Source organism: Vanacampus margaritifer, chromosome 12 (assembly GCF_051991255.1).
Source record: "Vanacampus margaritifer isolate UIUO_Vmar chromosome 12, RoL_Vmar_1.0, whole genome shotgun sequence".
Taxonomy (NCBI): domain Eukaryota; kingdom Metazoa; phylum Chordata; class Actinopteri; order Syngnathiformes; family Syngnathidae; genus Vanacampus; species Vanacampus margaritifer.
The window spans coordinates 2,567,838-2,594,551 of record NC_135443.1 but is presented as its reverse complement, the minus strand read 5'-3'; the positions used below and the strand labels follow the sequence as shown (position 1 = coordinate 2,594,551).

General features: G+C 41.5%; 2 protein-coding genes across 7 annotated transcripts in view; one reads left to right on the top strand and one right to left on the bottom strand.

Moving 5' to 3' along the window:
* The window catches only part of dachc (dachshund c), a 40,009-nt gene extending 22,738 nt beyond the window's left edge, over nt 1-17,271 (bottom strand). The window contains exons 1-3 of one of the 3 annotated variants that reach the window (XM_077582637.1): nt 16,667-17,271; nt 16,395-16,603; nt 3,466-3,575 (exon numbers count right to left, since the gene is read on the bottom strand). In XM_077582637.1, coding sequence (XP_077438763.1) covers nt 3,466-3,575; nt 16,395-16,603; nt 16,667-16,981 — 634 coding nt within the window. In that variant the 5' untranslated portion in view covers nt 16,982-17,271. Of the gene's footprint in view, nt 1-3,465; nt 3,576-16,394 lie in introns of all 3 variants that reach the window. The other 2 variants (XM_077582635.1, XM_077582636.1) reach the window with 2 other exon arrangements.
* Nucleotides 16,579-26,714, top strand: part of bora (bora aurora kinase A activator) — a 20,424-nt gene continuing 10,288 nt past the window's right edge. The window contains exons 1-4 of one of the 4 annotated variants that reach the window (XM_077582639.1): nt 16,579-16,890; nt 22,493-22,639; nt 24,795-24,859; nt 26,336-26,408. The gene's annotated coding sequence lies outside the window, so the exon portion shown is untranslated. Of the gene's footprint in view, nt 16,891-20,283; nt 20,484-22,492; nt 22,640-24,794; nt 24,860-26,335; nt 26,409-26,714 lie in introns of those variants that run through there. The other 3 variants (XM_077582638.1, XM_077582640.1, XM_077582641.1) reach the window with 3 other exon arrangements.

The following is a 26,714-nucleotide window of genomic DNA, read 5'->3' as shown; positions in this document are numbered from 1 at the left end:
CACAGCGGGACGCCAGGCCGCCATGTTGCATTTGTGTGTGTGTGAGGGAGACACTAAGGAGGGGATCACATCAAACGATTCCCGCCGCCTTTTTTTTTATTTTTATGCTCAAATGTCCTCGCCTCTCTCCTTTTTTTTCTCTCATGTGGGCCTGCCTCTAATCACCGGCGCTGACATTGCCGCCGTGCCCTCTCTTGAGGTGGGAAAGAGGGCGTTTTTTTTGTTTTGTTTTATTCCCCCCAGAGAGAGACGCTCTGGAGCAACAAGCACACACGCTGTGGAGCGCCTTTGAACAACGGCAACGGAAGTGGCGGCTAATAGAAAATCTTTTGAGGAGCAGAATGAAAAGATCAGCTCGCGCAGACGACACAAAGACAAGGGCAACTTTGAGATCGGTCAGGTGCCAACAATGACTTTTCTGCCGCTCGTTTCACACACACACGCGTACGCACGCACACACACGTACGCACACGCAAATGCACGCAAATAAACAAACAGGGCTCACAAACAAGCTTAATAACGAGGTGCTATGCTATGACCTTTTGGAGGCATTTGACTAATTGAAGAGCAATTTCTAGGGCCCGACCAATTTGGATTTATTCTTAGACTGATGCCAATTCTGATATTATCGCAAACTAATTAATCGCCTGATTAATAAAAAAATAAAAATGTAATAGTGAAAGTCCGATTGTCGGCCGGGCCGATTACCGGTGCCGATATTTGTCAAAATGCCAAATATGGGCATCGGCCTTTTTAGGAATCTGAAGGCTGATAAAGCTGGCATCGCACTGAGTGGTGAATGCTTGCGAACGTAGCAAATTTAGGCTTTTCATCAGGATTTGTGAAATGTTCACAGACAGTTTTTAATTGTCGCAAATACTTTTTAAACATATTCAGACCAATTTTTCACTGTCTGCAAAGATCTTGAGACCTTTTATGAAACCTGAAAAAAAAACACCAAATTATCTACATATGCATGCTTGTGTCAAACTTTTCATTTATTTTTTTTAAAATTCCACTGTATACAAAATGTTGCTGACACTGGGAACTCCCTACACTTTTTATTTTTAATAATAATTTTTTTTAATTAAAACTCTTTGACTGCCAAAAACGTTAAATAACGTTTAGTAAAATCCTATGGAGGAGTGCCAAAGACGTTAAAACACGTTTGTTTCAAAACAGAGGTGAAACTAACCATTTTCTATTGTTGATTACTGAAAAACGGAATAAGGTAGAAACAAACTTTTTTTTCTGATGAAAGATGAGAGTCCAATCTTTTATTTGGTAGTATGTGTGTTTCCATAGTCCAAACACATAATTTTCTGTGGACCTTGAAAGATCAGTCAAAATGCTTAAATCGGCTGGCACCCACGGCATCCCTTTTCTGAAAACGTCTGGCAGTCAAAGAGTTAAATTAAGAAATTATGTCGAAATTTTGGAAAACTTACTTACTTTTGAATTCAGTTTAACACATGCTGATGACCCTGCAATTTAAAAAAAATTTTTTTTTAAACAAATCTGTCAATTCTTTATAGCTAAACAATATTTTTATTTTTATTTTTATTCTGACACTAATGTTTTCTCTTTTACTGCAAATGAATATCGGCTTGAAATATCGGTTATCGGTCTTCTTGACTACTAACCAAAAACACATTGTGTTTACTACTGTATGTGTTTATATTTAAAAATAACTCTATTATAGAATATTATTTTCCATAATAAAAACATCTTACAAAATGTTTTGATGATTTTTTTTAAGGGATGTTCAATACCACTCAGACCGATACCAGTACAATTTGTACAAGTACTCAACTTTTTAGTAGTCACCGATACCATTACTAAATAGCGATCCCACAACTACTTTTGATACATCAAATTTCCCCCCAAAAAAACAATAACAGATCATTATAAAGGAAAAAAAACATTTATCGCAGTAGTTTTTAATCTTCTAATTTCTCATGTCTAGTTCTTGATTGTAAAACGGCCTGAAGAGGGCGACTGATATTGGTCTTGAAATTATCAGTACTTGCACTTGTGCTACAGTGTCATGATGCTTTTTGCAAATAAACTGAAACACCGCTTATGATCTGTTCTTGCCGTTTACACAACCAGAAAATGCTTCCATAGCTTTTGTTTCCAAAATCAAATTATGCGTAAACTTATCAGGAGATAATTAATAGCTTGCAAGTTTCGCAGGTTTGAAGATTACGAAGGACTTTTGTGAACTTTGTAGTTCAACTAGAGAGAGAAAAAAGTTTGCATGTCTTTATCTGAAGTGTCAGCAGTGTGTGTTAATCTTATTAATCAGTCACCTCGTTCAACTCCGCCCCCTCCTGCTCCCCCCTCCTAACGCTTGTGCGGGTGATGGGTGCAAAGTGTCCATGCAAGAAAGTCACAAAAGTCACCTCATCCTCAATCTGTTCTGCAACCTCCATCCTTTCATTTTCGACGCCGCTTGTTCTCATTAGGGTTAGCGGAACATCTTCGCTGCGAGCCGGAAAAACTAACCACTACCCCACTGTGCTGCCATATTGGCAACCTGCTTATTTTTATTAACCTGGCGGTTACTAATCATTACATTCTTTCACTGTCAAAAGTGCATAATGGAAATTGTGGATTATAGATATGGACAAAAGTATTGGGACACCAGCCCAAAACATCTACGGGAAGTAAATAGTTCACAGCATGGCCCATTTTTTTTGTTCAACAGTTGTGTAATATTAGTTGCTTTAATTCTGCTGTTTTTTATACCCAGAATTGGTTCATTAAAATGCGCCTGGTGCCATTGCGGTACAAAAGCATAACCAGGTTGTCAAAATGGCATATCCAGAAGACAAGAGGTAACAAATAACAACGATATTGTCCAACAACACGTAGCCATATACAACTAGCATAAGCATGTAGCATATACACCTAGCATAAACACGCACATATACACGTAGCATATACGCCCATCAATAGGCACGTACATACCTAGCATGGACACAAACCCAGTTCAACGTTCGATAAACACTGACATGTCACGTCACATATTTTTGGCATTCATGGAACCCCATAACCCTTGAGAACAAAAATTTGCCCAGCCCTTTTATAGAGGAAAAAAAAAAAGTATGACTATCTATGGACAAAAGTATTGGGACATGTGTCTAAAACAGGAAGTAAAAATGAAAGACAATAAATTTGTTGCTATGGTTGCTACTAAAACAGCGTGCGTAAGACTTTTTTTTATCATTTTTTAGAGTGTTTTGCCCATTCTTTGAGAAGAAAATTGGCGAGTTCTTCCACGCCAAACTCATCCAAGAACGTGTCATTTTTTTCAAGCTTGAGAATGATGGCAAACGGCTCGCCAACGCGCTCAACCGGTGCCGTGTCTCCAATCGCGCGTGACATTTTGCGGTCCCCGTGCGCTTTATTTGTTTGCAGGTAAAAAAAGAGTGCGTGTGTGCGCGAGTGCTGGGTGGTCACCTGCGGGAGGCATGATCCCGGCGTGCATCAGACCGCCGTGGGACAGCATGTGGTGAGCGGCGCCGTCAGTCACCGTCTGCAGCCTCTTGGGCGGTCGGCCGGGCCTCGAACTGCGGAGCACAACGTGGGTTAGAATCCACTTGAGTGTTTTATGCTCTCTTTTTGAGTCATGCTGAGACTGAGACGGGTGGCCCGTGTGAACAAAAACTGGCCGTAAAGTCTGTAAAATTCGATAACAAGTGAAACCCGAGTGTTTTCCTGGAAGGCTGCTGCATGGCAAATCTGCCCTCCCACCCCCGAAGATCCGAGCAAAGCAAAACAAAAACAACAAAAAAAAAAAGAGTTTCCCCCTATGGCATCAATAAAGCGCCTCATTACTGTTCAGCTTACTCATTCATTTGTGTGCTTATTAAATGTGTGCGCTCGCCCACTACTCCTTCTTGTCTCACTTGGCCATTTGTTGCTTTTTTTTTCCAATTTCTTCTTACCTGGAGCAGACTCACACTGGGCCAATTGTCTTGGACTGCGCTGGAGCCGAGTTTCCCTCTACCGGCATCGTCCCCCACTGACCCGCACTCAACCGTGCTCAAGCGCCTTTACGCACGTCATCACTTTGTGATAGAAGACAGCTTGACTACTTTTCTGACTTCTTACAAGTTGTTCTGGCTATTTTGACCATATGAAGTACATTACTCATAAAAAAAAAAAAAAAAAAGGTAAGGATGTTGGGTTTTCAGGTGAGATTTAAGAACTTAAAGCATTTTAACTCAATTTGACCTCCTCTCAACTTTTGAATGCAAATGTCCAAAATGTTCTTTTTACACAACTTCCTGTTTTCTAACAAAGGGCAAAATTCAAATGTTTGCTGCAGGAATGCCTTTCTGTGACTCTTCCAGTCTCTCAATTCCCTCTGACAATAACAATCAGTTGCTAGCAGTCATCTTGGTCTCATGATGTCAAAATGTGAACAGCAACTGTCAGTAAAATGATCTGTGAATAAATCAGGCCTCTCTCTTGTGACTAATATCATTTTTAAGAAAACACCGCCAGAGGAAAAATTAACCAATCACAGACCGAGGGACCGACTACAGCTAAAGCTCCCACAGTCAGCTGCAGAATTTGAAATGATGCTAGCGTTGTATAAATCACTGAATGGCTCAGGTCGTACTGGATGTATTAAAGAAAAGCTCATAGAGCTCAGCGTGTCAATTAATGGAGCACGGAGTTCAAAGCAAACATGGTGAAGCAGCATCAGCTGTTATGCTGCACGTCAACAAAATAAGGTGCAAGAGAACTGAAGCGTAAAATCTTTTTTCCCATATCATTAAGGTTGTTTAGAGCATATCTATAATCTTTTTTTCGTATATTTTTTTTCTACGCTGAGGAGAGGGATGGAGCACCGGAGCGAACCCCAGGCCCGGCAGGGAAAGGTCCTGGTCGTCAATTTGAAATGATGCTAGCGTTGTATAAATCACTGAATGGCTTAGGTCCTGAATGTATTAAAGAAAAGCTCATAGAGCTCAGCGTGTCAATTAATGGAGCACAGAGTTCAAAGCAAACATGGTGAAGCAGCATTCAGCTGTTATGCTGCACGTCAACAAAATAAGGTGCAAGAGAACTGAAGTGTAAAACCTTTTTTACTCATATCGTTAAGGTCTTTGAGAGCATATCTATCATCTTTTTTTTTCGTATATTTTTTTTCTACGCTGAGGAGAGGGATGGAGCACCGGAGCGAACCCCAGGCCCGGCAGGGAAAGGTCCTGGTCGTCACGCCAGCGTGCCTAGTGAGAACTAAACCTGTTCCTGAGTTTACCAGCTCGCCAACTGGCGAACTCTGCCCCTACATGGTGAATGTGGCCCCACCCAGTGTATATACAAGTATGTGTGTGTGTGTGTGTGTGTGTGTGTGTGTGGTGCATTAAAATTGGGAGCAACCTTGTTTTTTCGATGAACACTTTGATGGCACTTAATGTAAAAGGTTTGAGAACTACCGGTCGAAGTTGTTGTGACGTGGCCCGGCTCGTGGGCTCAAACCAATCCAGCCATGCGGACGTCGCGTGTCGTGCATTCTTGAGCGCCGTGATTGGGCCGGACATGCTCAATCAATCCTATTTGTGGGCTGGGGGCGAGCGCGGGGGGGGGGGGGGTTGCGGAGTTGGTGAAAAGCTGTCAGACATCACTTGGGCTCGAACTAAACGGTGTGAATGTCCTGACAGGGGGAATGACACGGGCCACATCAGGCTTAATGACAAGCAGCGCGGCTCATCTCCTCTCATACTACACACTTCATAACATGAGGCTGTGGGCGCATGTTTGCCCGCGAGGAGGGATATTAAAAGACGGAGCCAGGCGAAAGAAAGTGTGCAGAGGAGGAGGAAAGGCGGAGGGAGAGATGGAATATATGGAAGGAGGGTCCGAGAGATTAAAAAAAAAAAAAAAAAAAGAGAGAGGGCGATAGATGAGCGGCAGCCGCTTCCTAGCGTGGGGTGTCTTTGAGCAGATTTTAATTAGAATCTAATCCAGCCGTCATTAAGGCCCCATAAACGAAGCTGTCAGTCAGGAGATTAATGGCGCCTCATTTGCATATTGCATATAATTCATCAATTACCCAGCAGAAAGGACCAATCCCCTGTTGACACACCCACTGGCTGCGAGTGGGGGGAGTGTGTGTGGAAGACAGAAAGATTATGTAGCCACTAAGTGAGTGAAAAACAGGTAGCTCTATCACGTGTGCGTGTGTGTGTGTGTGTGTGTGCGTGTGTGTGCGTGTGTGTGTGTGAGCGTGTATGAGTGAGCTCTTAGCAATATGTGTGTATATGAAGTGTTCAAAGGTTAATTTGATGAGCCGATGAGCTCCACAGTTCCTGCCCTCGGTTTTAATGAGTTGTTATTATTGTCTCTTATTATGGGCCCAGACCGACTGGGATGTGACAGCTGACATCAGATATCACACACACACACACTCACACACACACACACACACAGAAACACGTTTAGGTTTGTTGGCAAATGTAAGCATGAACTGTTTTTGGGGAAAGATGCTGGTTGACTTTTAAGCTGTTCTCATTTTGAAACAATTTCATAGCCCATAAGACATAATGTAAAATAAATTCAGATTTTTTTTTTTTGGAAGACGATATTCGTTTGTGTTAAAAGGGGAAATATTCATGTGAAAAATTCGGAATAATACAAGCTACCACACTTAACTTCATTTAAATGTTTAACAGCTTTTCCGATTTGTAACATGTTGGCAGCTCGCAGGCTCAGCAGCTTGTCTTATAACGTTAAAGGGGAAGTTGCATTGTGCCGCCACTAATCTAAACACAGCATTCTGATTAATATTGCGTTTTTAACCATCTTAGTGGGTGGCCATTTTGCCACTTGCTGTCGACTGCAAATGGCATCACAGTGCGCTCTAACAGCTCAGCTTATTGTGCCGAATCCGCTGCTCTCCGTCATTCACTTGCATTTACCTAGAGTATGCTAGCTTCTGATTGGTTAGTGTTTAGTCAGCTGATAGGGGATCAGGAAGTGTTGTCGCTCTAGCTGCCGTGTATGACGAGTAAAGCTTAAATTAAGAATGAATCCATCCTGCCTGTCCCGTTAACCACCAACGAATCCTCACATTAGACGATAGCTACGCTACTTTATAAAGTGGCAAATTTGCAAAAAAATTGCAGTTTTTTTCTCTGAATATTACCCTCATCTGAACAAAAAAAAATACACCACTAAAATTTGCCACTTTTGGCAAATTTGTCTTTTTATAAAGTGGCAAATTTGTGAGTTTTTTTCCCAGCAAATTTGTCACTTTATAAAATAGCAAATTTACAAAAAAAATTATCTTAATATTACCCCCACCATATATATAATTTGTGTCAAATTTGCGAGTTTTTATATTATATATTATATTAATATTATCACCCCCTATATGTATATAAAATTATATACATGGCCCTAATACTTCGTCGTAATGAAGCATTCAACTTTGGGAGTTCCTACTTTTCTTTTCCTTTCTCTTTCTTTTTTTTTTTTTTTTTTTTACAGCGCATCTAGTGACATACTGTGCAGCACAAAAGCAGGATACATATTTTTAGGCGGCTAGTTTGAAGCAAAGCACCTTCAATTAATGACACACACTTCAAATGAGAGGCAAAAAGCACCACTGGAGGGAAATAAGACAGCAAAAGACTGTTGTTGTTTTTTTTCTTTTTTTACTGCAGCCGCTTCCCTTTCCCTCACAACTGTTTATTTGCACACACTAATTAATGGCCTGTGCGTGCTGATGGCTCGGCGCACCTTTGCGTATAAAGAAGGGGGAGAATCAACTAGACACCAAGAAAAAAGGAAAAAAAGAATTGGAACTTAATTTTGTGTTTAGTCTTCAAGTGTGTTGATACATCAAAGTGACCCGCAGAGGGAGGTCTATGTGTGTGTTGTTGCACATGTAAGTGTGTGTGTGTGTGTGTGTGTTTGAGGTTGAAGAGCGCTGGGTTCCCTGAGGTAGGATTAATGAAAAAGCCTTTCATGGAAAAGTCATCAAGCTGAGGGGATGGAATGAGAGAGAGGAGGTGTGGGGGGGGGGAGAAAAAACACTGCATTGTGTGTCTATGTGCGTGTGTAAGGTGTGCACAGAGGAGGGGGTGTATGGCTTATGACCTCTTTGTCTCAAACTTTAATTAAAATCTCACCCAGACGTCCTCCCTCATGCCAGCACTGGCCACACACACACACATTTCGCCCCAAAAAAAAAAAAAAAAGGCATTACAGTACATTGAGTTCTGACCTGCGTGCTTAGCGAGTGTGTCTGCAAATGTGTGTGTGTGTGTGTGTGTCTTACCTGAGTGTAACGTGAAACGCCAAACATGGCAGCTGGAGCTTAACGCAGGTGGAGCAGAAACAAAACATAACAAAGATGACAGATCTGGCCGAAAACACGTTGGCGAGTCGTGAGTGGGAAGAAACGTAATGAAAGAAGAGGAAGCGTGAGAGTCAAAACAGTGGAACCGCTACAGGCGCACAGGAGGTGCTGATAGGCAGCAGCTGCATGTACAAATGTGTGTGAGAGTGTGTGTGTGTGTGTGTGTGTGTGTGTGTGCGTGCGTGAATGTTTGTGAGTTTACTGTATATCCTCATGTAGCAGCCGGAAGTGTCTTTTGTTTCCTTTTCTTTTTAACATGGATTTAAAAGCATTTACATCTGGGGCTGATTTCACTTCTGTTGTGTGCAGCACAACATTAAAATGCTGCTTCACCATGTTTGTTTTACTAAACTGCAGAGAGTACTAGGCATCTTTTCATAGTCATTTGTACAAGTAGCATGCTAATGGCAATGCAGGGGGTGTGTTACACGCCGTAGCTACGGAGGACCAAAACTGCCAAAATTCAAAATAAATAAATGACTAAATAAATAAATGACTAAAAGTGAAAATGAAAACATATAAAAAATATCATTCAAAAATTAAATCCTAAAAAATAAATATAAATGAAAATAAAAACAACAAAATATATGTACACCCATAAATAGATAAATAAAAGTACAAATAAACACAAAAATAAAGAATGAGAGTCAAAAAATAAATACAAGTATAGAAATAAATACAAAAATAAATATAGAAATAGAATTAAATATCAATCAATCAATAAAAACGCTCTGCACTCACATTTATTTATTTCACGCCGCAGACGCTCTGCAAGGACGAAATGTTATTCAAATAAAGGGGCGGTCCTTAGCGTGTCTTGAGTTGGACTCTTTCATTGGTCGAGTGAGCGGCTCGGCGAACAAGTAAGTCTCGCCGGCTTGCATTGGAGAGCTCCAGCAATGGATATCTATCTTGTCTATTTTTTAATCTCGTCTTTTATTTTTGTATTCATTTTTACTTTTACCCTTTTAAAAGCTTTGTTTTTGTGATTGAAACTGTGCCAAAAAGTTTCAATAAAACCGAATCATACAAAATCCAAAGCTAAATTTCACATAATCATCACGTGAATCCAATGGGTGGTCTCGTAACATGACTTCACACGTGCGAGTAAGCAGTTTGCACAGCTGCGTACGGATAATCCCTGTTTTTCATTTGATTATTTACAACCTACTAATATGTACTGTAGTTATGAGTTTTCAAGTGTGTTAGCATCAGCTATTGATAAACTAGAACGCGTCCCGACTTACTCGCAAGTTTGGGCTACGGAATGTGCTAATTTCTTTCAAGAGGACGATTAATGAAGACTTGGCATCTGTTTGCACGATTTGTAGAAATTCATTCCGCAGGAGTTGGAAAAGAAACAACTAGCGCAAACACGACTTTGTTTGGAATCCATTAGCTGTCCGTTTACAACTCCCATGATCCCCATCCTTTCAATCTGTGTTTATCACGTTTGTATTCGCCGTCACGGTCGGCTTTGATAAATCATAACCGTCGCCATCATCGCCGCCATCGTCTGTGCGAAGGAAGGCCGAGTAAGATTGATCGTCGGGTTCCGCCTCTTAAAACGAAGACGGATCATCCGCGAAGTGCGCAAAAAAAGCTAGATGCGCTATTGTTATTTGGGAGGCCTGAGGGATGATGTCATGAGAGGAGCAGGAAGGACGACACACGCGCACACACACACAGGACGTTTGATCATGGCAAGAATCCGATTTCCGAGACTGATACCGCCTTGCATTCCTTTCTTCCATTCCAGGGTCAAGACGATGTCAAGACTATGTGTGTGTGTGTGTGTGTGTGTGTGTGTGCGTGCGCGCTCACTCCATTATGGCCTGTCAGAGATGTGGAGGTCCCTTATGTCATCCCACTCTTCTCAAGACAACATCAAAGGAGTGCGAGGGTTAAAGTTGAGCTAAACACAGCACCCAAAAACACACACACACACACACACAATGTCCCCCTTTTAAGACCCCTTACTCTAATGCAGATCACTTTGACAGTGACTTATGATATAGCAACGGCTTTGAAGAGTCCACCTTCACACACACGCACGCACGCGCACAAACAAACACACACGCAGTCTAATGGGGTGAAAGGAGCTCATCCTTGCATTTTTTCTCATTTGGGTCGGCCAAAAACGTCCCTCACAAAGACAAATGTCCCCACAATAAAAGAGTGGATGTTGACGGGTGAGCAATACAAAGCCAGAAACGACAAGTGTACGCACACACTTGCTCGGGCCGTGTCTCGCACCCCACACACACACACACACACACACACACACACAGATGCACACAAAGAGCGTTTTTTGTTGCACTCTGCAGGCCGCCTCATCTCATTTATCATTTATCATCATAACAGATTCTTCGGTCTCATGTTTATTCTCCACCTGCTTCACATTTGGCTCGTTTATAAATGACCCACTTCAAAGACACACACACACACACACACACACACACGAAACATGGTTACAAAGTGCTGATTCTGTTTCAGTACCAGTCCATCTGCGGTCGGCCTCTTAAAGGGTCAGTTGGGCTCAAAGTGAGAAACTTTCTAACACTGTGTAAGCGAAGTTGCACACTTTTATTGACATACATTAAACCATAAAAAGATGCACACCACTCATATATGGTGGACCAAAACTGCCAAAATTTAAAATAAATAAATGACTAAATAAATTAAAGTGAAAATAAAAATGGATATAAAAAATATATTTCAATATTTTGTTATATATATATCCCTAGATAAATAAATAAAATTACAAATAAATACAAACATAATCGCTGGCTTGCATGAGGTGACAGTGGACAAGATAGTCGTCCAATCCTGGAGCTCTTCATGCAAGCCGGCGACACTTCCTTGTTGGCCGACCCCGCTTACTTGACCATTGAAAGGCAGTTTGCAACGGCAGAGTCCAACCCAAGATATTTCCTACTTACGCATTTTCATAAAACATTACTCATTTGAAACTATCTCAAACATTTTGGCCACAATTCCAAAAGGTTTGGACCTTTTAGTCCCCAACATGCTTGGGGCCCCATTTTTCACCCAAGTCTGTATGTGTACCGCAACTGTCTGGTGACCATTTTGCGCAAAATTCATTAAAAATGACCCAACTCAAACAAGGTTTAACATTTCGGCCACAATTCCAAAAGGTTTGGACCTTTTCGTCCCCATCATGCATGGGTCCCCATTTCTTCCCCAAGTCTATATATGTGTACTGCAACTGTCTGGTAAACATTTTCCCAAAATTAATTGAAAATGACCCAGTTCAAACAAGATTAAACCATTCCAAAAGGTTTTATCTTTTAGTCCCCAACATGCCTGGGCCCCCATTTCCCCCCCAAGTCTATATGTGAACTGTCTGGTAACCATTTTGCGCAAAATTAATTAAAAATGACCCAATTGAAACAAGGTTGAACATTTTTGCCACAATTCCAAAAAGTTTGGACCTTTTGGTCCCAAACATGCTTGGGTCCCTATTCCCCCTCACCCCCATGTCTATATGTAAACTGCAACTGCCTGGTAACCATTTTGTGCAAAATTCATAAAACATGACCCAATTCAAACAAGGTTAAACCATTCCAAAAGGTTTTATCTTTTAGTCCCCAACATGCCTGGGCCCCCATTTTCCCCCCAACTCTATATGTGAACTGTCTGGTAACCATTTTGTGCAAAATTAATTAAAAATGACCCAATTGAAACAAGGTTGAACATTTTTGCCACAATTCCAAAATGTTTGGACCTTTTGGTCCCAAACATGCTTGGGTCCCTATTCCCCCTCACCCACCATGTCTATATGTAAACTGCAACTGCCTGGTAACCATTTTGTGCAAAATTCATAAAACATGGCCCAATTCAAACAAGGTAGAACAAGGTTTGGACCTTTTAGTACCCAACATGCTTGGGTCCCCATTCCCCCCCCCCCCCCCCCCCAAGTCTATATGTGTACTGCACCTGTCTGGTAACCATTTTGCGCAAAATTTATTAAAAATAACCCAATTGAAACAAGGTTGAACATTTTGGCCACAATTACAAAACGCTTGGAAGGTTTTGGACCCCAACATGATTGGTCCCCAACATGCCCCCCCCCCCCCCCAAGTCTATATGTGTACTGCACCTGTCTGGTAACCATTTTGCGCAAAATGAATTTAAAATAACCCAATTGAAACAAGTTTGAACATTTTGGCCACAATTCCAAAACGTTTGGAAGGTTTTGGTCCCCAACATGTTTGGTCCCCAACATGCCCTCCCAAGTCTATATGTGTACTACTACAACTGTCTGGTGAGCTGTCAAGTGTGTACCCCCCCCGCCCCCTCGCCCAAATTTACAGTAACTTGTGATCAGTTCCAGCTCACTCGCCACCTTAATGAGGACAAGCACTACAGAAAATAGATGGACGTTGCAAAAACAAACATAAACACATCACAGTGATGTATGTTGTTCACATTATACGAGAAAAGTTGCATAATTTGTTTTAACCGGCACGGCCGCTTTAAGTTTCACATCATTGTGTGTCTAAAAGTCGAAACCATGTGTTTGCCTGACACATGCTCTCTTTTTTTTTAATCGTAACAAGAGCTCCGCTTTGTCACATTACACTTCTTTTATGTGCCAGCGGATAGAGACGACACACACACACACACACACATACATACATACACAGCTTGACCTGATGTGTGCTTCTAATAGAGAATGAAACTGTTCCTTTGTGAGCCACAAAGAAAAGGACGAAGGATCGGGTTGCCTCCTACACCGCCGTGTTGCCTCGGTGGAACTAATGTCATTTAGCCAGCGAGGCCAAGCAAACATGCAGCCATGACCATGTGTGTGCGTGTGTGTGTGTGTGTGTGTGTGTGTGTTGTTCCACCTTTACATGAATTATAACTTGGCTTTGGCAGTGAGAAAAGTCAGGCCTTCTTCTTCATGGTGTGTGCGCTTGTGTGTGCATGCACAGCAGGGGTGAAAGCAAGGGACAAAGATGGATAAACAGGACACTTCCGTGACCGCCCCTTCAAACGCTTTCATTTAAGCGTCTAAAATCGCTGTTTACTTGTTCCATCATTAGCGTTTAAAGAAAGCCGAGCAGGCTGTTGTTTGTCCCAGCAGCGTGCGCGACTATTCCAGTCAGACATGTAATAAGTGATGGTCTGTCTTAATCAGTAACCCGCTGCGAGAGAGAGAGAGAGAGAGAGGTTCTTGGAACGTTCCCCCCACCTCACTGAGTCGGACCACCGCAGCAGGAAGTTGACACAAGAGCAAAAATAAGGCCTTCCAAAGTCGTTTGAAGACTCCTAACGAGTGATCTCCTCAGATCTCATTAACTTAAGACTGTTAGGGTGTTGTGTGGATAATTGAGACACGGCGGAGGCTGTGCACTTTTCTGCCGTGTGTATAACAGCGTTCCTATTAACACCTGACATGGAAGAAATCCCCCAAAGACACCCTGAGACGGATCTGGAATTTGTCTCTCCCTTTTTTTTTCTTTTCTTTTTTAGCTGCAAGGTCTCACGTGTGGGTGGCGGAACTGGAAAGGAGAGTTTAGTGTAATTGCTTTTCTTTTAATACGTATTCCAGTTTTTATTCAATCTACCAGGTCAAATTTGATAATGAAACAGGCCATAAAATTAGGTACACCCGCACAATCTAATGAGATCAGTATCAAAAGGTCATAAGATAATATTAATGTGTTCTTTTTTTTTATTCATTGATTCACCGACAAGAGAGGGACTACAGAAACCAAATCTGATGTGTAATGTTGGTTAAAATCTCCAATTCCATTTGTTGCCTTCGAAAATAAAATCCACAACTCGTGGACCGCATTCTTCTACGCCAACCATCTCAACTGGATGATTCTGTTTTTAAAAGTAGAAATGTTGAAACAAGTTCTGCATTGGATTTGTATTGCATTGTGCACGTGGCCATCTGGTTGATAATACAGTAGGATGGTTTGATTTACAGTCGGGCTGATAAAGGTTTCTCAATCCCCATCCTTGTTGACATGTCCTCATCTGCATTTAGCGGCAGGTGTAAATTGGATCATTCACGCATCAGGGAGCGGGGATTAACTACCAAACAATACCAATTCCCCAAACCGGGGGGGGGGCTAATCCACAAACTTCTGCTGGCAAATTCGTGCTGTTATGAGCATGTGGTGGCCGCCACCGAATGGCGAGGCGCCGGGAAGCCACAAATGCGGGCCAATTTGGCTCCCTTCATCCCCACATCTCTGCGGTATATTGGACTGATGACCCACGTGGGTTGGTCACCACTGGAGTTGTGCGGAGAGAAAAAAAAAACAGCTCATTTGCATAATCTCATCATAAATACCGAGAATTCATTTAATCATCTCCTCTGTTCTGAGGCTCTGGGCTAAAGAGTGTTGATATGATAAGACAGTGAGTTATTAAGGGAGGAGAGAGAGTGAGAGTGAAGGGATCACAGAGTGAGCTTGTCCTGATTTGAGCTGCCGCTTAGGGCCAAATGAAAATTAATTAATTTCTGTGAAGAATCAATTTCTAAGAATGACAGTGTCAGATTTGCCGCGTGCACGTCCGCTTGTGTATATGTCAAACACTGTGTGTGTTGTATATGTCTGTGTGTGTGTGTGTGTGTGTGTGAGCCAGAGCGAGAGATCACAGCCTACGATAACACGACAAAGTTTGCGTGTTGTTTTTTTTCCCCGATGAGGATTACTCGAGTCCATTATCTCCGCCATCAGCGCTCTTATCATGTGTTAAAAATTATGATTAGCAACAGAGCAAGAAATTAAATGTGGCAAGTCAAAAAAGAGAAAGTTAAGCGGCTCCACTCGGTTCGAGATGACATATCCTGGGCTATTACGGGATTAATTTGCCATCATAAGTAACACTCAATTTGTACAGCACTGGACTGGAGTTGGGGAGGAAACAATGATGTGTTCATGGCGCCTGGGATTTAATGACCACAGCCATGACTTGCTTGGCATCCAGCACACAAGAAGTTAGCTCACCTTGAATCAGTGAGCCTCAACCTCTGTGCTGTGAGAAATCTTCAGATGTGTCTTGTGAAATTACGCAATCTACCGTTCTTAAATTTCATTTATTTGCTCATATTTCTATGCTGGTGATGTGTAGTGTCAAGCAGGATGATTAAATGTTCTTCCACTGACACTAACCTGTGTAGCCACCTGTTGCCATTCATCCAACAAAATGATAATTTTGTGTTTATCAAAACGGGCTCCGATTTAGTGAGTAAATTGGGAGCAAACTATGAAGAGATGATCATTATTTCAGTGCACACAGCTCTAAAAATGATTTGCTATTGAGAGGTGTGTTTGAGTAAAATGAACATTTTTATTTTAATGAATAAAATAATGTGTAAGGTACAAGTTGCAGTATAACTCCTAAAGTTCAAATTCAAGCAGTGAACTGAGCCTAACTGGGAATAGCGAAAAGTTGTGAGCAACTGGCATTCCCCAAAAAGTTATTTAAATTGGCGTTATTAATCATTTAAACCAGAAATATACCACAAAGTGTGATCTCAAGACACTTGGGAAGAGGCTCATACCGTTTCTAATGCTTACAAACATACTGCAAATAGAATTTGGTCACAAAAATAATATTAACATGTACTGTACTTCATAGGTGAGTTATACCATAAATATGTGCAGAAAATGAAAAATAATCAAAATGCCAAAACAAATTGAAAATGTATTTTTCCCTCTTTTTTTCTGACGTGTGTTTACAGTCATTTGTGTGACTTTTTATGTGCCTTGTACACATGGAATATGCTCGTTTTTCAGCGAATAAGGAAGGATGGAAAACGCGAATGGGCGGGGGAACACTGCACTGTAAGAAGAATTTGGCGAAAACGGCGATGCGTTCACGTCACCTGGGATTTTTTTGATTTATGTCATCCAGGACAAACAGCCGAGGTCAGCTCACCCGAATCCCCCCCTCCCACAAACACACCACCGGGGTCACCCAGTCATCCCCGCTCCAGAACCCCCCTCGCGTCCGGCCTCACCTCGCGTTGGTACAGTCGCTGTAGAGCGTCTCGAAGTCCTGCCTGGAGATGAGCTTGCATCGGTTCACGCCGGGTTGGATGGCCCCGAGTCCCCGGAGCACACGGACCTGCTCCACGTTACACACCACCGGCGTGATGTCCAGCCGCTTCAGCTTGGTGTACACGGTGTGGAGCCCCCCGACCAAGTGCTTGAGGAACACGTCGAAGGCCTGCGGGAGGCAAATAAGCTCTGTGTCTTTCACGGTGAACGACGCCAGCTTGGCTCCCTTCACCTCCACCAGCCGGCACTCGTTGTTCTGCGGTGTGCTCTCCACCGGGGACGGCGTGGCGTACACCGGCTTATTCCCGCCGCCGGACACCGGAACGACGCCCACGCCGCCGGTCTTCAACTGGGTGCCGTTCGGGAGTAAGAGGTCCGCTCGGAAATGGTGGAGCAGCGCCGGACGCGCCGCCGGAGGAGCCGGGGAGGAAGTGGCGGAGGTGGCCGCAGGTGGCGGTGAGTGAGTGGCCGGGGACGCGGAACTCGCCGCCGGGTGGTGGCCGAGCGGAGCCACCGGGAGAAGAGTCGGAGCGGCGGGAGTTGCCATATTGGTCGCGCGAGTTAGCGAACCGGCGGCGGTGGAGCAAAACAAAAACAGGAGCAAAAAGTAAACTTTCAAGTCGAGGAAAGTAACTTTGTCGCTTGAATGCTTGGCGGGAGGGAATGGAGCGACGGTGAGAGGATGAAAGGATAGAAGAGAGCAGATTTGAGAGAGAGAAAAGAGATCACATAGTTGATTGGGAATGGAGGCTTGTCTCGCACAAGGAGATGCTCCTGTCACATTATCATAAAGAGGAGGAGTCTGGACATATTCTCACACACACTCAGGAAGAGAGAGAGAGCAAGAGAGAGAGAGATTAGCCTACATAAACTAGTTCAGATAAGCCTATTTATGAACGCCCAATACGCATAATTCATAGTAATTCTGATGATTAGTCCAACTGTAACCCAAAAGCCTTTAATAAGCACAAATACCTTTGAGGTATCACTGTAATCGTCCCCTCACAGTTTGGAGGCTCGCGTTTTTGTTTAAAAATAGATGCAAGTTGTTATTTTTGAAAGCAAACCTGTCCTAAATCCTAATCTTACTTGAAAACAAACAGATTTTATTTATTTTTTTACTTTGTACAACTGATAGCCACTTCTTGGGTACAGTACTGCGAAGGGCTACCAGTTGGATACACAATTCTGAAAGTACCTTTAATTTTTAATATTTAATGATATTCATCTATGTGAATAGACTGATCACGTTAATGATTTCTTATCATGTTTATCAACAATGATTCAACAAGTTAGGATTACTTTTAAATGTCAAAATGCTTTTCTAGGAAATCACATCCCGTCATTATTGGTACCGCTGGGCTCCCAGACTGCTAGAAAATACAAAGAATAAATAATAAACATCTCAGCACAATCTTTTTGAGGCATCTGACAATCGAGCCTTTGCTGACTTTAATAAGATGTGGGAAAAAATGCTCAAATTCAATTATCACCAAACTTTAACAACTTCCTTTTTGTGTTTTGAATAACAAAAAGCTCATTGTGGGATAGATTTATTTTCCCGAAAACACACACACACACGAAAGGCACATTTAAAGCAAGTTAGGCCGGTCATCATCACTAATACACGAGAATGAATTTCAATCGTATTCCCCATTTGGTCCCTCAAACCAATAAAAAGGTGGCTCAGAAAAGACGGCGTGCAAAGACATCCAAAGCTCATAATCAGTCAGCAATAACCTTGCCTTGACAAATTGACCCTTTTACCTGTTCCTGCGCACACACACACACGCGCGCACACACATTGCTGTCATTTACATATGGAGCTTGCAGTCCTTTCAAAGTGGCTTTCACGGAACATTGTGCTGATAATGATCTCGGCGGCGAGGGAGTGCCGCAGATCTCCAGAGACCATCTCGCCATACGACAACTGGGGGGGGTGGAAGAAGAGGATAAAACTCCAACTGTACTCCCAACTCAAAGGACTCCAACGCTCTTTTTTTTTTTTCCCCTCCCACTCCGACAAGACCCCCGCCCCACCCCACCTAACCCTCTCCAATAAGCCCTCTTGTGTTTTTTAATTGGCAGAAATTAATCTTTAGGATGTAGATGGTAGATTTACATTCATTAAAAGTCAAGAGAGGAAGCCAGGCTTGATGCTAATCAAATCTGCTTAATTATGCTTAACATGAGTATCTCCAGGGGGAAGAGGGGAGCGGGGGGAGATAGCAAACTCCAACTTTTTACTTTTTGCCTTTGATAACTCCTGCTGAGTATGGCCTTTTCTTTGCCAAATAGAAATGTCACGACTCTGGCGCTCTCCATCTGTAGGAGAAATGCGCGCGCAGCCGTCGGCGCTGATTACTGAAGTCCCACCTTAAACATCCCGTTTAACCTCCTGCCACATTAGTGAATTATCTCATCTATAGGTCAATCGTCAATCGTGCCCGTCAAATTATTGTGTGCTCACCTTTTGAAGCTTTTAGTGCAATTTTTCCATCCGTGCAGTCAGGATAGCCTGGTGGGGAAATGGCTGTCTCACAACAGGAAGGTCACGGGTTTAATTTGCACAGCAGCTATTGTCGTTAAGATCCCCTTAAATCAAACAATGCACTGATTAGCGCACAAATATCTGCAGTCCTCAAGACCTTCGAAGCTTCTGTTTTGTTTTTTTTCGACATTGGATCGTGTAGTTCAGTCGTCAAACTTATCACAGCAAAGGCCACCTAAAAAAAAAATACTTTGCTTTCCAAGTATCAGCTCACATGACCATCATTGAAATACGGTATCGTAGTAGTAAAAAATAAAACAAAACGCAGACGTGAACGAGAAGCAACAGGGGGAAGAATAGCTTATAATGTACTCCATTTTGTTTTTCTACAAATGTAATTATTACAAAAATGTAAATTTCCTGAAAAAAAATCACCACTTACTACTTATATTAGAGCTGTCGAAATTAACCGATGAATCGGCAAGTAATCGATTATCAAATAAATCGATAACTATTCGAATAATCGAGTAAACGTTTGGAGCCATTTTTTTATTTGAAATTGTCCAAATCCTCTGATTTCAGCATATTAACAGGAATTGTTCACTGATTTCTGTAGTCCTTGATGAAAGAAGACTGCTTTTCTTCTATGTTTAATCAAAATAAGACATTTGCAAACATCTGTTTTTACTTTGGAAAACGATGACCGAATCTGTAACATAGCACAACATCAAGACCCCTTTTTTTTCGGTAAAATTACCGAATGAACAATACTGAGCTCTCTCTCTCGGAAAAAAAAAATCCCCCTTTTTTAAATTACTATACGGATATAAAGTACCAAATAAACACCAATGACTGGTTAACAAACAGTAATCAGGGGGAAAAATGCTTTTCTAATACACTTTAATGCAGAACTAAAATGAATCCGATGAGCCGATTAATCGATTGAATAATCGTTAGATTAATCGATGCTAAAAATATTCGATAGTGACAGCACTAACCTACAGTATATCAAACATATACTGTATATTTCATTTACCGGTAAAAGACTATTTTGAAATGATTTTGCATTTTCAAAAGATTTCATATCAATTGTTATTTCCCATTTCAGCCTTCATTGTAACGTCACTGAAAACATCAGAGGGATTCTTAAAAAGGCAAAATTTCAAGGACACAGGCAAAATATTTCATATGATTAAAAAATAGAGCATGATTAAATAAATTCATTGTTTTAGTAAATAACTTGTAGACAGTAAAACCATGTGGAAAAATGACCTTTTTTTTTTTTTTTTTTTCTCAGGAGAGCTCAGTATTGTTCATTCGATTTGACATCATCATTGCTCTCCTTTTTTTTTTTTTTTTTTTTTAAAAAAAACCAACAAATCAATTAAAAAAATTTTAATAAATGTTTTTTTTTTTCTTTTTTTGTGGAAAAATGACCTGATGGGAGCGGCATGGCTCAGTGGTAGAGCGTCCATCTCCCAACCCCAAGGACGTGGGTTCAATTGGAAAAGTGCCATACAAGTGAAAGACCATCATGGATATCCAATGAAAAAGTATGGTATGAAATAAAAGCAACACATTCAAGAGTGCAACATTGCAAATGTTTGACCACTTACAATAAGACCTCAGTTTCATGACTCTGCTTCATTTTGTTGATGACTGATTGATTGCGTTGAGGACACCAAGGGCACTTCATAGTGTTATTGACCCCCGTACTTGATACAGTAATTCCAACCTTCCTCAAAGCAGGCTTCATTTTTCAACACTTCTTTTCTCCATCAAACACGTACACGTTACGCCGTCCCTTCATCCAAAGTCCTGGTCCTGTCCACATGTCTCTTTTGGCCAGTGTGCAGAAACACGAGGGCGGCGCATGTGTAGGTGGCGAGATCAGCCCGTGAAGTGTAAATACCACTCAATCTGTTCTCATTAGAGGGGTAAAACTATACGAATGGCTTCGCCCTCTATTAAAAAAGCCCCAGGGTCTTGGATAAGTGCGTGTGTGTGTGTGTGTGGTATTATATGAGAGTGAAGGAGGGGGAGACAGAACGATGCTTTGGCATTTGTGTCTGCAGAGGGGATGCGAAATGCCACCACCATCAACGCCGCCTAATTCTCTGATACACACTTTTAATCTGAACAGACAATCCGTCCCGCCAGCCACTGTTATGATTCAAATCAACTTGGAGTGAAGGCTGCGTGCGCGCGCGCTCTTTTGAATGAGAGACGATGTCATTGTGTTTTGATATGTGATTAGATGTCTCGGTGTGTGTGTGTGTGTGTGTGCGTGTGTGACCAAGATATCACACACATCCATTGCACGCTGCCCTATGATAATGTGGATTGATTATGGATATGATAATGAGAGGCCGGCACGGCGTCGCGACCTTCACAAGGTCTAATTGAAACAAGCGTTGGTCCTCCGAAGCACTTATCAAGTCACACAGCACATCATTAATCACGAAGAATACAAGCTGTCACTGTAACACACACACACACACACACACACACATATGCTCGTAGACGTTCTCTGTTTTTCAGTTTTTCAAACACACACATTCTTTGCCTTGTCCACTGTCTCAGTCTCTCTTACACACACACACACGCACACACACACACACACACACGCGCACGCACAATGCGAGCTGTCACTACAATGTGCCTGCTCTTGTCTTCTTTAAAGTGGAGTGGACAGCTCGTCCACCCCCCTGTCTTTATTTTCTGCCAGAAAACTTGATGAAAAAGCAGTCTACAGTAGGATTTAAGTGGGATTTTTTTTTTTTTTTTTAAAGGACATACATACAGTTCAGTCCACTTGTATTTGGACAATGACAGCGTTTTGTTGTTGTTTCTTTTGCCTTTATACACCAACACAATGGATTTTTAAAGAAATGGTGATGTCTATGAACGCACAGAACTGCTGCCTCCATGACTATCTATCTATCTATCTATCTATCTATCTATCTATCTATCTATCTATCTATCTATCTATCTATCTATCTATCTATGGTAGCTAGGTAGTTAGCTCGCTAGCTAGCTAGCTAGCTACCTAGCTACCTAGCAGTCTATTTTATCGATATTAGATATCTATAAGAACATTCGATGGTTCATGCGTGGTGTGAGCCAATGAGAAGTAACGTCATCACAGGGCGGCCATCTTGGGACAGGGCTTAACATTACAGTCAATGAGGCACTGACAGTCTCAAAATTCTCAATCGATTTTCATTTTTGTGTTTCGACATGGCACAAGAGATGACCCAAACAACTATGCCGTGTTTTTTTAAAAATCTGTTATGCAAAAATTCAGCCTGAATCATAGCCATGTTAATAAGGTTTGTAATCCATTTGTAAATCCGTCAAGAATTCAGCGAGTTATGAGTATTTACTGGGTAAATCATCCACTTTGCCACCAACTACAGCTCAGCAATCTCTTGCACTAAAATGGCCGACCAGGGACGATGCTGCCGACTCCACCTCCAGCCATCGTGTTCTTACAGAAATCGATGTATCTTATCTAGCTAGCTCGCCATCTCACTTTTTTTTTTCTTCCCACACTCTGATCTCCAGACTTACCCCGAGAGTCCAGTAGAAGCTGGCCACAGCGCACACGCACGAGCAAGACGAACAAGAGCCCGCTTGCAAAAAGATGGCCGAACAACAACCAGAGAGCGCACAAAATGCCAGCCTGCAATTGTTGTCTTTTCTTCCAAAACGGTAAATGGTAAATTTTCGTCCAACCTCTTAAGTTAAAACCGAATGTCTTCCTTCCCGTCACATATTGATTGCTTTATTCAAAAGCCATCGTGCTGGTGTATGAAGGCCGAATCGTAAAAACTTTCTCATTGTCCACTAACTGTGCCGTTTGTTCAACAATGCAACAAACACGAGCAGCTGTTCACTTTGAGCCCGAACCGAAATTGAATTAGGCCGCGTTGTTTTACTAGCCGCTTTTATTAGAAGACAATTTTACAACCAAATGTGATTCCGGCGGCTGATTACGGCGGCATATGGTGACTACCTGTTAAACACAAAGCGCTCAATGCCATCTCAACGCCTCAGTGAGCCCCCCTCGAATAAACTAACAAGCCCAATATCATACTCGTCATTATGTAGTCCAACACGCCAAATTGCAATCTGATAAAAAATCTGCTTTCATTATCATTGCGGAGGAAAACACGAGCTGGGGGGTGCAGCCAAGGTTGCTAATTGTTATTCAATTAAGCGATTGTGTTAATGAAACCAATTAATAGTTTAAAACAAGCAGGCAAATATACGATTACAACGCGTCTGAGCAGAAGACGGCTAATTACAACTGTAAATCAATCAATCCGACATTAATCAGCTTGGAAAAGATCCAAAAACAACAAAGTCACCAAAAGACTTTGGAAGTTGTTTTCTTTTTTTTTTTTCAACAGATTTTGATTGCCACGCCATTATCCCGTCTAATGGCTGCTAACGATCCCTAAAAGAGTTTATGATCCAATTTCCTCGCCGTGAATTTAATTGGGAGCTAAATAGTTTAATATTAAACGTTTAGAAGTGTGTCCCGTATTTAATCAAGGGTGGTATATCGGCGCCGGCTCCTTACAAGGTCACACAACTCCTCCGAGGGCAAACACGAGGCGCAGAGATTAAGCATTGAGGGTTACACAAATGTGAATAAATCAATTATTGAAGTCCCCTCGCAGTCAAGCATGTGTTTGCCATTCTTGCTTCTTGTTCTTGCAGTCTTAGGGTCACTGCGTGGAGTGACATATAGGCGGGTGCGACCAGTCTACTTACAACTAACCCTTTCATGCACAAATTATGTCTACTCTACTACTACTCTTTAGGCATGAAAAAAAAAAAAAAACTTTTTTTTTTTCCACACATATTTTAAGGAGTTGGTGACATGTCCACTAGAGTGGACAACATGCATTTGAGCAACTGAAATATGTTTGTAAAAAAATAACAAATAACAAAAAAATAATAATGTAAACACTATAGAAAATGTCTTCACATATTTTCACTTAAAAATTATTTTTTTTTTAACTACTAATTGTATTGCAAAAACATTTACCCAAAGAAAAATGAGCTTTTCATGAACTACAGATTTTCTTTTTTTCTGGCAACCATTCATCATCATTCGTCATCGTCCCCACATTTGTCAGATGGTATATGGTCCACTATCCTGTAGGCTATGCTAGCATATTCTGCACCTGACCACTGCAAAACATAAGGACCAGGATCCTTACTCTCATATGAGGACTAAAATCCATCAAATATTGCTATAATAAAAATTAAATGATGATTTAAAGTAAGAAAAAACACTGCATATGAAGCATTTTCAAAAGCAACAACAGTTTTATCAACACTAAGTTATAGTCACAACACAGCTAATGGTGTGCAATGTCCAATTTAGTGGACTCATGAGCAATCGCAATTTCCTCAAATTACAAAATGAATACTTGGATATTTTAACAATTATATTACTCCTTAGTTGTTGCTTAATGTCCCAATATATTTTTTTACTTGCAAGGGCCTCCCGGAAGAGAAGGAATGGACACTTAATTCCTTCCTTGCACGTCACATCTGAACTTCTGTCGACCGTCTTGTTTGCCGGTCTTTTTTTTTTCTGCTTTTCTTACAAACGTTGACCACTGGATGGCAGTGTAGGTCAAGACCACATTAGTGTCCAATAGAGTGGCTAATGGCCAACTGTGGCAAAAAGATTCATTCATATATAGGAGAAACCATTTTAATAGCTGTCCACTGTAGTGCGTTATCCGTGAAAGGGTTAAAACTATTATGTAAGCGATTGATGAGATTTGCCAATTAGGTTTGTTCAGTCTACTCAGTTATCTTTTTTTTTCCCATTTATGTATTTCAGATACTGAGGTCTCAAGTCACAACCTTTCAAGTTTCGAGCACATCTGTTACTGAGGAAAAAATACGGTAAATACAAAGTCATGTCAATGGTGACTCACTTTCCCATTTTTTTTGAATGCCAATTGAATGGTACACATTTGTTTTTTGTGTTAGATTAAAAAAAAAGAGACAGTTACTTTTTTTTTAAATCTTATTTCAGATTGCCAATTGAAAATAGGACAAATTACAATCATCCACGAATAACCCTGCCAATAGTGCGAAAACATTAGCAAACAACAACACGAATGCTAATGCGAAGATGCATCAAACATAAAGAAAGTCTTGCTCTTTAATTGATCGTATAATGAGCACCAAAACTGGACTTCAATCTCATCAAAACAACATCATACACAGACTGTGTTATTATTATTATTATTATAAATTGGTCAGCCCGCCACTTTTTTCTTCATTTCTCACTCAGAAGTTGAGCATAAACAGTAGTTGTTTTTCCCACCTAGACGCACTGTCCATAATTTGGCTTCTCGCATACAAGGAGCCACTAATCAGTCTAATTATTTCTTGTACCATCCATTTCCCACGCCAGGACCATTACGGCACCGCGAGGGTCCTGCGCTTTTAAATGAGAATGCCCTCGTTTATTAAGAAAAAATAATAACGTACGGGCCCCGGGTAATTATCAGACATACAAACATAAACACCTTTAGAAGTTTTGGATGCGAGGGCCCCGCTTGAAGTTGCCGCAGTCATGTGACCTGACCACTCACTGCCCTAGTTGAGCACCCCCCCCCCCCTTTAGATGTTTATGCATATATGGCCGCTAATCTACCCAGTCAGGACTGTGGGATTTGGGAATATTTTTGTTTTACGCCAGATCAAAGTGTCTGGCGGGGATCAGGAGGAACACATCAAACACGGAAGACTCCCACGCCCACACTCGCCAATCAAGCAACTGTTTTGCTTTGTGAAAAAAAAAAAGAGAAAAGGATTCATTCTGTGGGTCTTTCTCCAGCCAACCCCCCCCCCCCCCCCCTCACCCACGCCACACCACTACCCTGTATGGAGGCCAGGCGGTGTTGAGAACTTTGGGTGTTCACATCTGCCTCACACATACTCGGTGATGGGAAGTAACTAGTACTGATACTTAATTGCTGTACTTAAGTAGATTTTTCAGGTATATCTTGAATTGATGTGTGCCCCAGTTTACCAATTTTTCCTGTTATGGGACGCCTGGTTGATTTTTTTTTTTTCTTTCTTTGTGAAGTGAAAAAAAATGGAGTCAAGCACGCAAATACTAAATGCAAGGAGCAACCGGCCATGTTCCTGATGTCACTCACTAGGCCACGCCCCTTACAAGCATTCTGCTTTCATTGCAGATCTTAAATGTCATCTGTCTTTTCACTCACTATTGCACATAAATACAATGTCATTTATTATTAATGGCGTTTAAATTATTTTGAATGGGAGAAGTTGCATTTTGATATCTCATCAGTGGCACTGTAGCTGTACTTTACTGAAGTATTTCTTTTTCTGATGACTTTTTAGTTTGACTTCCAACATTTGGAAATGGACATCTGAAGTCGCGACACAATGGGACAAAAAAAAGAAGTAAATAAAGGTAAAGTCACCGGTGGTTGAGATTTGATGAATTGATTGGGACCTTAGGGACTGTAGCGACATGCAGGAACATGAATAAGGACCATGAAGCAGTCCAGGACTAATTAACAACCATGACGGAACAGATTTAGAGAAGCGACATATTCCCCATCTATGACCTTATTTGAGGGAACTGTTTGATGAGGTTTGCTCCAACAATCATCTGTGGCGAACACATTGTGTCTTGTGCCACGCAGTGTAAAAACACCAAAAAAAAACAAAAAACACACCAGCTTCTAGCATTCAAAAATTCTGTCTCATCTAAAAA